This window comes from Adiantum capillus-veneris, chromosome 23, assembly GCF_014529385.1.
Source record: "Adiantum capillus-veneris isolate H3 chromosome 23, ASM1452938v2, whole genome shotgun sequence".
NCBI classification, from domain to species: domain Eukaryota; kingdom Viridiplantae; phylum Streptophyta; class Polypodiopsida; order Polypodiales; family Pteridaceae; genus Adiantum; species Adiantum capillus-veneris.
In genome coordinates this window covers 106,808,188-106,825,212 of record NC_140953.1, presented here as the reverse complement: position 1 = coordinate 106,825,212, position 17,025 = coordinate 106,808,188, and the positions used below count along the sequence as shown (strand labels likewise).

General features: G+C 45.8%; 1 protein-coding gene and 1 non-coding gene across 18 annotated transcripts; both read left to right on the top strand.

Moving 5' to 3' along the window:
- The first annotated feature begins 213 nt into the window (after positions 1 to 213).
- On the top strand, positions 214 to 16,373 carry LOC147428317 (pentatricopeptide repeat-containing protein At3g53360, mitochondrial-like). 17 transcript variants are annotated; one of them, XM_086497498.1, is made up of 4 exons: positions 236 to 364; positions 894 to 959; positions 3,517 to 3,642; positions 13,334 to 16,373. In XM_086497498.1, exons 3-4 carry the CDS (start codon positions 3,531 to 3,533, stop codon positions 15,538 to 15,540), a joined length of 2,319 nt encoding a protein of 772 aa, XP_086353624.1. In that variant the 5' UTR covers positions 236 to 364; positions 894 to 959; positions 3,517 to 3,530; the 3' UTR covers positions 15,541 to 16,373. The 17 variants fall into 17 exon arrangements, with proteins under 17 accessions (XP_086353630.1, XP_086353624.1, XP_086353623.1 ...); XM_086497497.1 differs by having other exon boundaries at positions 3,511 to 3,642; XM_086497496.1 differs by lacking the exon at positions 236 to 364 and adding an exon at positions 371 to 632.
- TRNAG-UCC (transfer RNA glycine (anticodon UCC)) lies at positions 16,254 to 16,325 on the top strand. The gene has a single exon. It is a non-coding gene; the product is annotated as a tRNA-Gly (tRNA).
- Positions 16,374 to 17,025: the final 652 nt, after the last annotated feature.

The window sequence follows — 17,025 nt, the reverse complement described above, 5'->3', positions numbered from 1 at the left end:
AGGGGAACTTCTATTAGGATCTTAAGAAATCCTACATACATGTTGCACATTGATCCTAATGAGGTCCTTAGATAGCTTCAAATTATTTTGAGCATTTGTTTATTGCCGACTTATGATATTTTGCATGCCAAAGAAGAGTTTTGGTCACATGTTCAGCCTGTGGTGGTGCACTTAAGGGGAAAAAATAATGTGGTCGTAGATGCTTTGTCTTACAAGCCACAAATATTTGATGTACATAGCATCTCATCGGGAGTTTGATTAGATGCAAGGGAAAAATTCTACTATAGACCTGTGTAGCAGATGTTCTTGGGAGGACAGGCCATGTGAAAGAGGCCAAAGACCTTCTCGAAACAAAGACAACATGGTAGGTTGGATGTCCCTTCTCAGCCATTCCCAGACTCATGGCAACATCAAGGAAGCACAGAAGTGCTTGGAGCACATAACGGCTTTTGATCGCAAATATGCACGCTGTTCGTCGCCCTAGAGGGCTGCTCGCAAGCCATTGGCTGCCTCGTTGTGCTTCTTGCGAAGCGCAGTGTACTTATCGATTTGCAGGCTCACGCATGCTGCCAGCAATTGTCTGTAGATTCTTTGTCAATTGCAGTTTCGTAAGGTTCATTATTTGCAGTTTTGTAAGGCTCCTTCTTTTCTTTTTAAATTAGAAGTGGTCTCTGCTGTGAGAGATAGATAGATAGATTTATTTTTTGTTGGGTGGCCTAGATTACTCTACTGACTCTTGACCACGAGTTCATTGGGAGGTGCAAGAATTGGTCAACTTGCCGAATCCCTGATATACGTTGATGGACCAGTCTGCGTTCCTTTTTGCCTTCCTGTTTTTGCTTTGTTTGTTTCTGGTTTTTCGTTTGCCTTTCCTTACCCTGCTTAATGTGCAGGTGTGTAAGTCTGGGTGTTCAATGATATACTCGCCCTTCGAATCGGGCGTTTGGAGGGATTTTCAAGTAATAGAAATCAACCTTGTTCTTTTTGTGCGCGCGTGTGTGTGTGTGTGTGTGTGTGTGTGTGTGTGTGTGAGAGAGAGAGAGAGAGAGAGAGAGAGAGAGAGAGAGAGAGAGAGAGAGATATTGAGATTTTTAACGTCCAGGTGAGACCGAAGTCTGCCTATGAGACAGTTCAAGTATACATGTGTGTATCAAAGCAGATTTACAAAAAAGTATATCCTCCGTCTATCGGAAAAGGCAAAATAGTTCAAATTGGTACAAAATATAAGAAAAAGACTTCTGGTGGATGATGGAATCTATGGGGATGGGTGGAGCACTAGTACTGTCTATATGTTCAGGGTAGTACAACCATGCAAATGCATCAATCTAGCTAGCTTCATCCTATGCTAATGTGGGGATGTAAAATGTGGTAGGTGGGAGGATCGGGAGCAAGGGCTGCTCTAATGAACGCAGCTTGGTGAGCCATCATCTGTGCTTGTCTCTCCTCAAAAGCTTGATGTGCTCGGGTCCGGATCTCTTCGATTTGTCTGCAGTGGGATAGTGGGGCGTAGCATCTGGTAGCACGCAAGCGTCGTCTCGCCTGCTCATCTCAACTTGCTGAAGGGTCACGCCCTTCGGTGGGTTTGGGAGTGGGGGGGGGGTGTAGCTCTCTGGAAGGGCATGTAGGTATCCATATAGTGTGGTCGCTGTATAAACCCGTGAAGAAAGAGGAGCTCATGGGTCGAGGCCCGAGTGATTGTGGAAGCAGAGGTTGGTTTGGTACTTCATAAAGTTTCTCTGCATAATCGTGCTATACCTTTGGGTCCTCAATAGTGGTAGGCGGTCGTGGCTCTCGAAGGGTGTGCCATGTTGTAGCACTGTCCATGCTCATGGATAGGCGGTATAGCTCTAGCTCTTGAGCCTCGTCAAAAGCTTGTCGCTTTTGGGGTGTGAGTATCTTCATCTGTCGCCTGACCTCTCGGTCAATGATCGCCTCAAGGGTCCGTTACGAACGCAACTGGCGGTAAAGGTCTCTGCACTCATTATTGTAACAACTATTATGTGGCAGTGACCTTTGCCGAGTATAAGAGGGCTATCTCATGAGTAAAGTGAATCGTGGTGTGTGGGGAGTGTGTCATGGGCGTGGAGGGTGTGTTGTTTTCAATGAGGGAGAGTGCAAGATAGGTGTGATCGGCTCAGATGGGTATGGGCGGGATGGTAAAAGAGCTAAGTAGGTGGGTGGCCTCTTTGGAACCCATGATGTAATCCATGGTACTCTCCCCCCCCCCCCCCCGCCCCCCTCCCCGCCCCGGCTGTAACTCCATGTGGTATGTATGTTAGCCCTCCTGAAGTGGGTCACTGGGCCATCCTGTTAATAAATAAGGAGACGGTGCTGTTATAAATAAGGAGATGGTGCTAAGAGCCTAACTGAGTAAATGGTTGTACTCTGTGATGCGGACTATGTCTGCTGAATCTCTCATGGTAGTTCTCTCTTGTGTGGTGTGCAGTGCCACCGGGTCCTCTGTCGTATGACTCGCACTGGTCGCAACTTGTCCTAGCATTGAAGTCTCCCATAAGGAAAACTTCCCCCGATGTAGAGTACTCCATGATCTCATCTGATAGGCATGCGTATGGGGATGGTCTGTCCTCCCCCCGCCTCTCCATTTCTGTAGCAAATCTAGAGTCTGAGAGGGGGGGGGGGGGGGAGTAGCAGAGGGCAATGTAAATGATCCTCTCTCGTGATAGTTCGATGCGAATCCAAAGGTAGCGGGCCGGCGGGTCCTGTGCTACTATCTGTATCTTGCTCTGGAGTCCCTATCTAAAGAGTATAGTTACCCCACCTGACCCTCACGTAGTGTGCTGGCAAGTACTCCCTCGATTTGAGGACTCTCATTGAAAGTCGTGGATCCTTAGTAAACTCCGTTCTGGGCTCTCATGTGTCTTTGTCACAAACTGCTAACGTGTGAATGCCCTGAAGAATGGAGCCAACTTACAGATGTCGGCCGAGGGACCTAAACCCTAAAAAGAACTAGTAGTAGAAGAAGAAAAAGTCCTACCAACTTATGGGGACCCCGTCCATTGGGGCCCGAATGACATAAAGGGATTAAAATAAAGCAGGACACATACACACACACACACACAAAAAAAAAATGATCACGTGGGATGCTCCGCGTTTTGCGTTGACTAATGATGTGGCAATTGTACGGAATTCCGCAAATCTCGCTGGCAGCTTTTTGGCATTGCTTTTGGACCAGAAGCTTTTAAGTTTTGAAGGCTTTTCATGTAAACAGCTTTTGGGACCTAGGGCCTTTAAATATGTGCTAAGGGCTCATTCTCTTGCATGCTTCTTGGAGAAGGTGCAGAGTCTGGAGTACCGGCTCGTACAATGTTGATGCAATATAAAGAAATACCGAAAGGGGCGCCAAGGTTTGGGGCCAATACTCTCTGGGTGGAATTCCGCCACTCCGTGTTGCGTGTCGTCTCTCTCTCTCTCTCTCTCTCAGTTCAGTTGTTATTGAAGTGCTAAATGTCATGATTGTGACTATGTTAACAGCATTACATCTACTCCTAGTTGCAGATACACGAAGTGCCATGCCAAGGAGGATCCCTACTTTGGATGGTCACACCCCTTCACCCAAAAGACGTGTCTCTTCGCCAAAAGCCACACTCCTTCGACAACTGGTCACACCCCTTCGCTCTACAGGTGCGACTCTTCGCCCAATGGTTACAACTCTTTGTCGAAAGGATTTTTCTTTACCTCTAAAGTCGTGTCTCTTCACCATGAGACGTGTCTTTTCATTTGTGTCTCTTTGTCTCCTATATAAGGAGCCTATTGTACTCAGTTTCAAGCAGTTAGTCATTCAATCAAATCAAACACAGAGTATTCTGAGTCTTGTTTCTGAGTTCAATTCAAGTTTCTTAAGTCTTAATCACGAGTTTAAATACTTAATTAAGGATTAGTACCTAGAATCCTTACAGTGGTATCGGAGCAAATTTTTTTCTCGGGACACGAAGGTTGTGAGCCTCTCACCCTCGCCGCTACCCTCTCCCGCCCTCCCCGGAGCTGCATGGAAGCAGAAGAAAGATGGATTGCAAATTGCGATGCCGGTGTTTAACCCCCTGATGTAACCCTCTCCTGCAACCTCATCCAGACACGCATGCACCTGGCTGTAGATTCCCCCTTGCATGCTCCCGTGCCATTTGGTGTCCTGGCTGAATCGCTAGGTTGCATTTTGTTGGAGACTACTCGCAACGCATCTTCTCCCAAGTGTTGCAATTGTTAGGTGCAGCGGAATGAGTTTTTGAACTTTGCTCAAGATGAGTGCTCCGAACTGTGCTCAAGGTTCCTTTTTCTTATGGAAGGGAGAGCCTTCCGTTCCTTTAGTGAGAGAGTGCAATGGACACGAACAAAGTGAATGGACACTGTGAATGGAAGTGCATGAGACTGAGAGATAGAGAGAGAAGAGAATACGACACCAGAGACGTAAAACCCTCCTCCGAAGGCCCCACTCTCTATGGCGAGAGCGGTCTACTCATGATTGCACAAATCTCTACAATGCTTGTACTTACTGACGATGTCGACGACGATAAGGACGACGATGAGACGGGCTGAAATCTGAAATTGCTAATGGTTGAAATCTGCAAATCTTCTATCTGTTGAATTTTGATTCTATGTCGATGATGATGGCGATGACGACGATGCGACAACGCAGATGCTGAAATCTGCATTTTCTGGGCTGAAACTGTAAACTTCGATGCTTCCCACCGTGCGGCGAGGAACTGTTGCGAGAAGGTGAGATCTACGAGGTTCGGGACTTGTTTTGCGGTGTCTAAAGGCTGAAAATACTGGTACTTTGGCTATTCTGTCGCGATGACCTGCAAAAACACTGAGGTTAATTTGCAAACCAAAAACGCCAGGGCTGAAAACTGAGCTTGCGCGGAAATCTGCTAACGCTAGGGAATCTGCTGTGTTGCTGTGGAAATCTGCTAATGCTAGGGGTGATCTGTTGTCAACGGTCGTCGGGAATCTGCAAGTGCAAAAACGCTGGCTGATCTGGTGCAAAAATGCTAGGCCTTCTGTTGAGAGAAAACGCCAGAGTTGTCGCGGGGGTTGGTCTTGCTGAGAACTTGCCTGTTGAGCAAGATGCTCCTGCTGCCTCTTTTGCCAATTAGTGCTAGTCTACGTTTGCTTATATACAAACTTACTCAATTTGCCCTACCTACTGTCCAACAAAAGTCACTTAAAAATAATAAGTGAAAAATGTCAAAAATAGGGAAAATAGGCTAAATGCACTGGAAAATTCCCCTGAAGGATTCTGATGGATTCTGATGGGAATGCTTATGATCATGCTGTGTGCAAACAAAGGATATGCATCTACACTAAGTGTTCTGAGAACAGACTCACAAAAGTACCAGATCACTTCTAAATCTACACTGACTGGATTGATTGAACCTTTGTCGTGCTGTAGCTTGTGCACGGACACATAGGGTTGGATGTGTCACGTGACATCTGCTCCTTTTCAAAGTGAGGTACTGGTACCAAACTGTATGGCTTCGAGGGAGATCGCCAAAAGCATCCGGAATCCTGGAAGGGACACTTCGCCACCCCACTCTGATGTGTGGGTCGTGCGGTACTTAAACTTCATAAAGGTTTGCAAAGCCTTCTTCTTTGGGCCACGCCAAAAGCGACACAAAGTCTTCTATGGCTCCTTCGATGCTTCAACTTCGTCGAGAGTCATGCTTCTTTCTTCTACAAGAATCCTAATGGCTGAAAATTTTTGAAACCATTTCCAACACAAAAACATGAACATACCAATTCCATGTAAAGTGACTGGAAAAAATCTTGTCTTCCTTAAAGACTGTGCATGCAATGTAGATGAACAAAGACACGGAGTGCCAAACCGTTCATCAAACACATGCAAACAATGAGATCGAATCTTTTCTTTCTGATCTAATTCAATCAACTTTGGCAATTCACAACGGAAATGCCCATGCTTGGTGCTCATACTTTTATGTGCTCTTTCTACGAATGTGTCATGCCAAGGAAGAGACATGGAATGTGACTTCCTTACATACATACTTTTTAGCTTTTCATGAACAATTTGCATACATCCGTGCTCGTTCATGAGTGAAACGTGCTCAACGAACAATATGTCATGCCTAGGAAAAGGGAATACATAAAGGCGCTGACTAAAATATAGGAAACGATCACGAATGAAACACTCGTATAATGTGTGCGTATGAATCATGCGAACACATAATACTTCCTATAAGGGTTCTTTGGACCTAGGCTCGAGAGCCAAGATTGGTTCTTCGTGATTGATCGAATCTGCAATGAGGTTAGCTTCACTAGAAAACGTATCAACTAACATATCATCCGTGTGAACAATTACATCATCTTCATGTAAATCATCATGCTCGTGAGAAATCTCATCTTGGTCGTGCAAATCATCATGTTTGTGAGAAATCGCATCTTAATCATGCAAATCATCATGCTCATCATTATCATCCAAATCATCATGCTTATTATTGTCATGCAAATTCTGTGTGTCATGCGTTGGAGAAGAAAAGATGGAGAGAGTCTCCTTTTCCCGACTCTCTTGCATCTGTGTCTAAACTTGAGAAAAGAGTCGCAAGAACTCTTTCATGTGTCGGTCACTCTGTTCTTGTCTTGCTTTGGCTTCGCGATGTATGGCTGCCACTCTTTCTGTGTATTGACGCTCTATGGTTGTCACCTTTTCTTCGTGTTCACGCTCTATTTCTGCTTTTTGGTCTAACTTCTTGTCCATCATCCTCTTGTCGAAAAGCGTCATAGGATCTGGTGCAATCTTTGGCGTAGATGGGGAAGGGGGAGGGCCGGAAAAACCTCCTGGTGGGGAAAATTCTTCTTCGCCTCTCTCATGCTCATCACCTCCAAGCGGAGTATCCATTCCGCTTCGAGTGATGACCATCCACTGCAATCGTGGGTTCTTGTGGTCTTGGATTCTTAAGTTCACGAGGAACTTGGGTTCTTGAGTTCTTGAGGTTCTTGCAGGTCTTGAGGTTCTTGAGGTTCTTGAGGGTTTTCTTTCTCTTGCAATCTGTGTTAGAGAAGGATCTTCTCTTCACTCGTGTTATGCTCTGATACCAATGTAAGGTGCAGCGGAATGAGTGTTTGAACTTTGCTCAAGATGAGTGCTCCGAATTGTGCTCAAGGTTCCTTTTCTTATGGAAGGGAGAGCCTTCCGTTCCTTTAGTGAGAGAGTGCGATGGACACGAACAAAGTGAATGGACACTGTCAATGGAAGTGCATGAGACTGAGAGATAGAGAGAGAAGAGAATACGACACCAGAGACGTTGTAAAACCCTCCTCCGAAGGCCCCACTCTCTATGGCGAGAGCGGTCTACTTATGATTGCACAAATCTCTACAATGCTTGGACTTGCCGAGGATGTCGACGACGACGAGACGGGCTGAAATCTGAAACTGCTAATGGCTAAATTATGCAAATCTTCTATCTGCTGAATTTTGACTCTATGTCGACGACGACGACGATGCGACGACGACGCGCTGACAACGCAGATGCTGAAATCTGCATTTTTTGGGCTGAAACTGTAAACTTCGATGGAGCCCACCGTGCGGCGAGGAATTGCTGCGGGAAGGTGAGATCTACGAGGTTCGGGACTTGTTCTGCGGTGTCTAAAGACTGAAAACTGAAAACGCTGGTACTATGGCTGATTCTGTTGCGATGATCTGCAAAAACGCTGAGGTTGATCTGCAAACCAAACACGCTAGGGCTAAAAACTGAGCTTGCGGGGAAATCTGCTAACGCTAGGGAATTTGTTGTGTTGCTGTGGAAATCTGCTAACTCTAGGGGTGATCTGCTGTCGACGGTCGCCGGGAATCTGCAAGTGCAAAAACGATGGCTGATCTGGTGCAAAAATGCTAGGCCTTCTGTTGAGAGAAAACGCCAGAGTTGTCGCGGGGGTTGGTCTTGCTGAGAACTTGCCTGTTGAGCAAGGAACTCCTGCTGTCTCTTCTGCCAATTAGTGCTAGTCTAGGTTTGCTTATATACAAACTTACTCAATTTGCCCTACCTACTTTCCAACAAAAGTCACTTAAAAATAATAAGTGAAAAATGTCAAAAATAGGGAAAATAGGCTAAAGGCATTGGAAAATTCCCCTGAAGGATTCTGATGGATTCTGATGGGAATGCTTATGATCATGCTGTGTGCAACCGGAGGATATGCATGTACACTAAGTGTCTGGACATGCACTGTTTGCGAACAGACTCACAAAGGTGCCAAATCACTGCTAAATCTAAACTGACTGGACTGATTGAACCCTTGTCATGATGTAGCTTGTCCACGGACACATAGGGTTGGATGTGTCATGTGACAGCAATCTTCAAGCGGCAGCCAAATTCTCTAAGCGTGGAATTCCAAGCGGCAACATATCTCCAAGCGCAAGCAATTCATCAAGCGGCAACAAATTCACCTAAGCTGTAACAGACTTGGACACTCCAAGTCGAGAATCTACCACGACAGCACAAATAACCACTTTAAATTAGTTCACAATGATTCGACACTGGCGTGGCGGAGTTCCGTGCCTAGAGATATTGGCCCCAAAGACTGGCGCCCCTTTCGGTATTTCTTTATGTATTAATCTCTGCTCAAAGTTATATATATATATATATATATATATATATATATATATATATATATATATATATATATATAGAGAGAGAGAGAGAGAGAGAGAGAGAGAGAGAGAGAGAGAGAGAGAGAGAGAGAAATGAAAATGAAATCTTTATGAAAGCCAAGGAGGAAACTTGACTAGCTATAAAACTAAGCGAGCGACACATACACTTTGCCAAATAAAGAGAGATAAGAGAAAGGGGGGAGAGAGAGGAGGAAGTTCTCTAGCGTGTAGAGAAGTGGGGAAGGGGGAGGAGATCTTGCAAAATATTGGTTAAACACCAAACGCGTTTCGCTATAAGCTCTTCAGTGGTGTTAACCATACAAGAGGAGTGAGAGGGTTTAAATAGGCATCCACTTGAGAGAAGAGAGGTTCCCAAGGTAAGTACATGGTTTAAAGAGTGGGGGGCCTCATTAATAGAGAGGGATTAGCTCTTTTAATGGGGTAGGAAAAGGAGGAAAAGAGGGATGTAAAGAGTGGTTAAGCGGGGGGGGTACAAAGAGAAAGGGACTTGGACTCCAAAATTCATGGAGCAAGAGGTAGGTAGTATGGGGGGGGGGGGGGGAAAGATGACCAAAATTTTTTTGGAGTAAGAGGAGGGTGGTATGGGGGGAATAATGCCAAAAAAGTATGGAGTACGTGGAAGGGGAACAATGACAAAAAAAATAAGGGGTAGGATGAGGTATGGTGGGTTCTAAGCTTAAAAGAGGGTGGGGGGTGGTAATTTTTAAGGAATAGAGGGGAGGTAAGGGAAAGGGAAAGGGGAAGGGGAAGGGAAGGAGGGGTTCCTATCTGATAGAAGATTGCCCATATTTGGTGCATTAAGCCAACAGATGACCGGTTTGGAAATAGGGGGGAGTTCAGAGCTATTAACAAGAAGTTTAGAGAGAGGTTGGTTAATGGAGCGGGCTAGGTTGAGTTTGCGGGTGAAGGGTGAAAAGGGGATTTTGACAATGGAAGGTGGGGCATTCTTGTGGTTACCCTTAAGAAGGAGATGGGGCCTGGAAGCATAGATTACAAACAAAAAACATGCTTTCAAAAAAGGTGCCGGGTATCCTTTGGCCCTCAGCCGATGGAATAAGAGGTTGCGTATGGAAATAAAGCCCTCAAGCGAGTTTTCCCTAATGATATACCTCTTGAGCTCTGATAAGATAAAGGCAATTTTCTGGTGGGTGGGATGCCAAGATTGCCACGGGATGTAGTTATAAGAGTTAAGAGGTTTCTAGTAGCAGTGTGTGTGTAAAATCCCTTTAGAGAAGAAAGAGGGCCCTTTAAAAAAATGTATGTCCAAGATGAAGGCTTCCTGCGAGGAGATGAAGGGGGTGATCTTTATATGCTCTTGGAGAGGATGCCCATACTCAAGGAGGTGCTTTTCTAGAATGGCGGGGGGGCCTTCCCATACACCGAAAGCGTCGTCTATGAACCTCTTGAAGTACAGGAGAGAAGGGGAAGAAAAAAGTTTCCCACCCTCTTCCAAAGAACAAAGAAAAAGACAGGCGTACACTACCGTAAAGTTAGACCCCATAGCGGTTCCTTTGACCTGATGCCAGAATTTACCTTTAAACGAGATGTAGTGGTGGTTGAGAATGAGAGGCAAGGGAAAGAATAAAGTGGATCTTGGGAAGAGGAAAGAAGCCAAGAATAGAGTTTTTCATAGCGTTAAGTCCTTCTTGGATAGGAATGCTAGGGTACAAGGATTCGACATCAAAGGTAAAGAGAGTGACATGGGGGGGAGAAGGGGATAGAGGCTAAGTCTAAGATGAGAGAATGAGAGTCCTTGAGGTGTTGCTTTTTGGCTAAGAGAATGGGGAAGAGTTGTGCATGAAGCCACTTCGAGGCATTTTCTAGGATATAACCCTTGTAGGAACAAATAGGGCGGCCTACAAGGATTAGTTTATGTATTTTAGGTAGAAGGAAGAAAGGACAAGGTTTGGGAGGGGCAAGGGAAGAGGAGAGGATGAACGCTCTCTCTTTAGAAGGTAGGAGATGAAAGTTCGTCACAATGGAAAAAAGAGTGGATTGTACAAAGGGCAAAGGAGGGGTAGCGATGGGAGAGTATGTGAGAGGGTCTAGGAGATGGCATAGTGCCTCTTTAGTGTACCAAGAGTGAGAGAGAATGACGGGGCCAAGGTTTTTGTCGGCCGGTTTAATCAAAATTTTATGATCATTTTTAAGAGAAGAGATGGCGTTCATTAAGAGGGTTTTGGGAAGGAAAGGAGAAAGATGACTAAGGAGGGGTTTCAAACGGGAGAAAGTACAATCAAAAGCCATCCTCAAGGTGGTGGAGTGAGAGGGAGGGTTCCAAGAAGGGTTAGGGAGAGAAAAGGAAGGAGAAAGAGTGAGCCCTTCTTTGAAAAAAAGTTTGAGTTGTAGGCTTCTTTTGAGGTTGGAGTATGCCCCGAAGATAGAAGAAGAAGGTGGAGGAGGGGAGGGGGGAATGTAGTTAAGTCCTAGGCCTAACACTCTACGCTCCGAGGATGAGATAGAGCGATTGGCAAGGTTGTGAAAGGAGAGGTTAGTAATCTTATGCTCTAAGGTAAAAAGTGTTTGCTTACTCAAGGCTAAGATTTTATAGAGATGGGGTTGGTGAGGGGGAGCCAATATTTAGACCTTTCTCTAAAATTATGGCAAGAGAGGGGGAGAAAAGAGAAGTTACATGGAGGAGGGATCCAAATAAAAGGATAAAGAGGGGAATGGGAGAAGAGCAAGTGGACCCAAGAGGAAGGGTGCTCAAAGCTTATTTCTTCCTCCTCCATTGCAAGTTTATTGCAAGTTTTTTGATCCTCTTGGTTTACAAGGGAGATTATGCTTTGGGTGGGGATGTGGAGGGTGAGGGAAAGGAGTGGAGGAGGAAGAAGGGTCCAAAGGATAGTTAGGTGTTTTCAAAAGGGAAGGGATATAGGTGGGGTTGGGGGAGGGGGGAGGAGAAAAAAGGGTTTTCTTGGAGGAGGAGGAGCTCAATGGAGGTTTACAAGGGGTGTAGGGAGAAGGGAGGATTCCCGGGGAGGAGGGTTTAGGTTTTTTGAATGGTTGATGAAAACCCTCTTCATGAGAGGCTCTTGCCAAAGGGAGGGTTTTCTAATTGTGGACTACACGATGGGAGTTTTTAGGGTTAGGAGGCCTCTCTGGTGGTGGTGAGAGAAGATTCTTCATTTGCGTGGTCACTTCATGATGCACCAATTCACCCACCGTTTCCTCCTTGGGAAGTGACTCTACTTCTTCCAAGATGGTAGCTTGAGCTCTCTTCCTTGCATTATGGGCCGCCGTGCTCATTGAAGAGGCCAAATGGGTTTGAAGGATGGCATTTTGAAGTTGCGCATCAAACTCATGTAGCGAGGAAAGCTTCCAAGCGAGGAGTTGATTGGCCCAAGCCGAGGGTTGTACTCTTGGAAAGGAGATAGAGGCAAGTTTCTTGGTAAGGTCAAGAAGCCTCTCCTCAACTATGTCATGGTAAGAATCAAAGTTTCTTTGAAGGTTGGTGACAAGAATTCCTTGGGCGTGAATGTAGGCTTGAGTGCAATCCAATTGGAATTGGATGTTGAGCGCTTCTATTTTGGCACTCAAAAGTGCTTGTGCTTGAGAGTCCTCTAGGGAGAGGCGGGAAGGCTTCATACAAAGGCTAAGGGGGGCTTTTTGGTTGGCGAGAAGATTTTGCAAATGAGTGAGGTGTGAAGAGGCTTTGTGGAGCTTATGGTTAAGGGTTTTGAACTCCGCTAAAGAAAGGGCAACAATTTTGTCAAATTCTAAGGTTTGTTGATGGCGAGAAGAAAGGGTAGGGTATCAATAGGTGGGTTAAAGGCTAGGGATGGGGCAAATGCGAAGGAGGAGGAGTTTGCCGAGAGGGAGCCGAAGGTGGTGGGGAAGGTGAGGGGGGGGGCTTGAGAGAATACCGCTTTGGTTGGATTTGGAGAAGGCATTACACCTTGATACAAAGGCCGCATTAGCGGAGCCAAAGGCTTTGGATGAGGGGAGGGAGAGTTGATCAAGGTCCTCGAGGGGTAGGTTGGCCGTGAGGCCTCGTAGCTCCTCCGGGTCAAAAAGCGATTTCTTGGAGGAGGTGAGGGTAGAGAAAGCGGGTAAGCCGGGGGCATGGTGGCCCCAAGCGGATGTGGATGGGTTGATAAGGGCCGCCGCCGAGGTGAATCCCGGGAGAGAAACGGCCCCATTAGGAGGGCACAAAGATGCGCGGATGCTCGCGGGGAAAAGAGTCGAAGAAGAGGTTGTAGTGGCGGTGGATTGCAAGAAAAGGGAACTAATCCCGCTGCCGGTGAAAAGAGGACCAACCGAAGGGGTGGTGGGGGCAGCCTCATTAGCCCTCGTATGCTTGGATGGATCGTTGGGAGAAGCCGTGGTATCCATTGCCGAGGGTTGGAGGGAGCTTGTCGTTGTAGAAGACGTAGGAAGGGCCCCCCAAAAAGTTAAGCCTCACCTTTAAATAGTGAAAGCCTTAACTTTTTTGTTGATCAGACAGATTACGGGTGATGCTTTTGTTAGCATGGGCGGTAGATAATAATGTCAAAGATGTGCCTAGCGTGATGGAGCGAGGATGGTATGATCTGGGTGCTTATTTTTCTTGCGTCCTACAGAAGACGATACGCAACAAAGATTTGAAATATGGAAGGAGAACACATGCAATTATTAGTCTAATTGGGTTTGAAACAGTTGATCTTCTAGGAAGCTTACTAATTCAGATGTTTGCTTCTGGTGGGAGTTTAACAGAAGCTGATCAAGTGTTTAGAAGACTACCAAGGGCAGGCTGCCTTTCACTGTGTGCCATCATCTGTTCTTACACGAAGTTTGGGCAAGCAATTCAGGCCATCATTCTATTTTTTCGAGCATGTCAGTCAGCTATGGAGCAGGATGGACACACTATCGCTGCAGTTTTAAAGGCATGTAGCATTTTAGCAGCTTTGCCAGAGGGCAAGGCAATTCATGGCTATATTTTGGAACAGGGCTTTGATGCGGATGTTTTCATCATAAATTGTCTAGTATCTTTGTATGCGCAATGTGGTTGCCTTGAGGATGCATATAGACTTTTTGAAAGATATTCAAGGTTGGAGCTAGTAACCTGGAGTGTCTTGATTGGTCAGTACACAAAGCTCGGTCGTGGTCATGAAGCTTTACAACTGTACTTGCAAATGTTGCGACAAGGGCTAAGGCCAGACAATGTGATTTTCACAATAGTGTTCAATGCATGTGCAAGTGTCGCAAGCATTACGCAAGGAATGCTAGTTCATGACCAATTCATCCAAAATGGTCTCAGACCAGATTGTCCTTTTGAGAACTCTTTGGTTGACATGTACGCAAAATGTGGAAGCCTTGAAGATGCACGCCACACTTTCTTGAACTCTCAGCATCGGGATGTGGTGGCTTGTAGTTCTATGATGAATGGTTTTACCCAGCATGGTCGACCTCAAGAGGCCCTTGAGCTCTTCTGGGAAATGCAAAAGGAGGGTGTGCAGCCTAATTGTTTCACTCTTGCATGTGCATTGAAAGCATGTTCAGACTCAGGTGACTTATGGCAAGCTAAATTAATCCATGCACACATTGTTTGTTCTTGTAATGATGTTGATAACTTTGTTAGGAGCACACTTGTAAACTTGTATTCCAAGTGTGGGAGTATTGAAGATGCCCATAACGTCTTTGCAAAATTGGCCACGCGACGTTCTGTGGACTGGAGTATGATGATATCTGGGTCTGCTATACAGAAGCATGGCCAAGAGACTGTTCATGTCGCGGACTTGATGCAGGAGGAGGGTCTGAATTTGGATAGAATCTCCTTCACGGACATGCTGAAAGCATGTACGAGGTCCATGATTGGTGAGGCAAAATTGATACATTCACAGATAATCGAGAGCGGTTTTGAGTGTGAAAAATTTGTTGGGGCTTCCTTGATTGATACCTATTCAATATGCGGAATCCTTGAGGATGCTCGTAGGGTTTTCAACCAACTCTCAGGTAAAGATGTTGTAATATGGGGAATCATGATGACAGGCTACCTGGAGTCTGGTTTGAGCCAAGAAGTCCTAAATTTAATGCGCGCTTTACAGGAGGGTGGAGTTGTCGAACCGAATCACATTATCATGGTTTCTGCTCTGAAAGCATGCTCTATTCTAGTTGCACTGGATGAGGGGAGGTTGATCCATTGTGCTGCGTTGGAAACTGGTTGCGAGCTGGATGTGTACGTCGGAAGCTCATTAATCAACATGTATTCCAAATGTGGGAGTCTTCTTGATGCGTGCAGGATGTTCGAACGCTTACCCGAGAAAAATGCGGTGATTTGGACAGCCATGATTGGAGGGTGTGCTCATCACAATGAGTATAAATTGGCCCTCCAGTATTTTGAAGGCATGCAGCGTGCGGGTCTAAAACCCGACGAGCAAGCTTTCATGTGCCTTCTGACAGCGTGCAACCATGTGGGCTTAGCGGATGCTTGTCATCTTCATTTAGTGTCTATGGCAGATGAATTTGGGATTGCTCCAACACTCGATCATTTGAATTGTGTAGCAGATGTTCTTGGGAGGGCAGGCCGTGTGAAAGAGGCCAAAGACCTTCTCGAAACAAAGACAAAAGCTGAGAACATGGTAGGTTGGATGTCCCTTCTCAGCCATTCCCAGACTCATGGCAACATCAAGGAAGCACAGAGGTGCTCGGAGCACATAACGGCTTTTGATCGCAAACATGCAGCTGGATATACGCTCATGTCGAAGGTGTATGCCACGGCCGGTATGCAGGAGAATTCTGAGATGTTTCTGGCATTGAAGGCCATCGCGAATGCGTGGAAGAAGCCCGGGGAGGCATTTATAGAGCTTGACAGCAAGGTGCACGGATTCACGGTTGGGATGCGGACGTCTCCTGAAATCCGGGAGAAGTTACAGAGGTTGCACGTCCACATGCAGGCGAGGGGTTACAATAACCTCTGCTGAGGCTTGCCGGCGTCAGCTATGGCATCTCTAATTTCTTTCCATCATCTGTTTTTTGTTCAGAGCAGAAGTTAGCGTCCTTGTACCACTCCAAAAAGGTGGATATGAATCATCGCTGGCTTGCAGCCGGGAATTTCTGGGTTTTGAGTGTGGAAGAATATGGTATTATAAAGAAAAAGCTTTGCAAGCCTAGTTTCTCTTTTCTCTGGAAATGACGGTGTGTAGAGGAGGACATCAAGCTGCTGATTCGGGTGAAGCTAGGCATGCGGCGGTCTTGTGTGGCCCGTCAGAATATAACTGCTGGTTGCGGTCTTTCTTCTTAAGGGTGGTGATACTGAATGCAGTGGAATGTCTTGAAGGCCTTCAAGGGGCATGCCCCTTAGTCTGCTGCTGTTGTTTCCTGCTGGTGCATCCGAGATTTGAAAAGCGAGCAAATTCTCATCATAGAAGTACATGAAGTCAATAACAAAGAAGGCGAGCCCACTGAGCCAGGCAAGGGGCTCCAAATAGTCAGTCTCAACAAGCAAAAGACTGTGTAGTGGTTATCTTCTCTTCTTGTTATTTCTTTTCTTTGCTGCCAGAGCAATCTGATCAGAATTGTTGGGGGGACTTCGAATTGCATAGCGATCAATGAACTCTCCGATTGCACAATTTAGGACGGCATTTACGTACTAGATTGTCCTGGGTGAATTTTACTGAGGCTCATGTTAGCAACAGCGTTCGTAGTCCAATGGTCAGGATAATTGCCTTCCAAGCAATAGACCCGGGTTCGATTCCCGGCGGACGCAAGAGGATCTGACTTCAAATAAAGTTTTGAAAGGCTCTGATTATAATTTTGTATTTCAGACGTTCCCACTAGTGTAGTATTTTCCGGTCAAGGCCCTTCATTTTATAACTATGGTCCCCGTTTCCATTTATTCAAGACAAAAAGTCTTTGGCTTCATTGTAACGTTAGTTCATTGCTGGGAAAGTCGACGGCCATGTTTCCTCCTCTTGCTAAGTAAAATTTTTCGAATTTGCAAAATCTGGATTTTGAACCGTATGCTGAGACCAACCTTTCTTGACCACTGGTGTAAGGTCTTTGACCATTTTCTTGAGACTTTGCATTCAGGCAATCCCTCGATCTTGACCATCTCTACCGAATCTACGCAGGTTGGGATTCGGAGAGGAGGTGGAAGTTAAGAAGTGCGGTACAAGCCAAGCCTCGGGAAATGGAAGGCTCACTATATCCATAACCTGTTCACGTCAACTCTAATTTTTTTTGAGAGGATTTGAGGCCGGCTCAAATTTCAAGATTTTTAGTTGAAAAGTTCAAAATTTCCCTTCTCAAACACTCCAGAAAACAATTTTCAGGAGCCTTGATACAAGCCTTGGTTGCCACAATGCCATCTTGAATTGTAATTGCTTGAAGATCTTGAAAAATAGTCATCACCTTCCTTTGAGCTAAACTTATAGGTTTTAGCATGCGGATGCCATCGTTCAAGATCA

Excerpts from the sequence above, each read along its gene's own strand:
- LOC147428317 (XM_086497508.1), top strand. The coding sequence starts at position 13,150 with ATGGAGCGAGGATGGTATGATCTGGGTGCTTATTTTTCTTGCGTCCTA.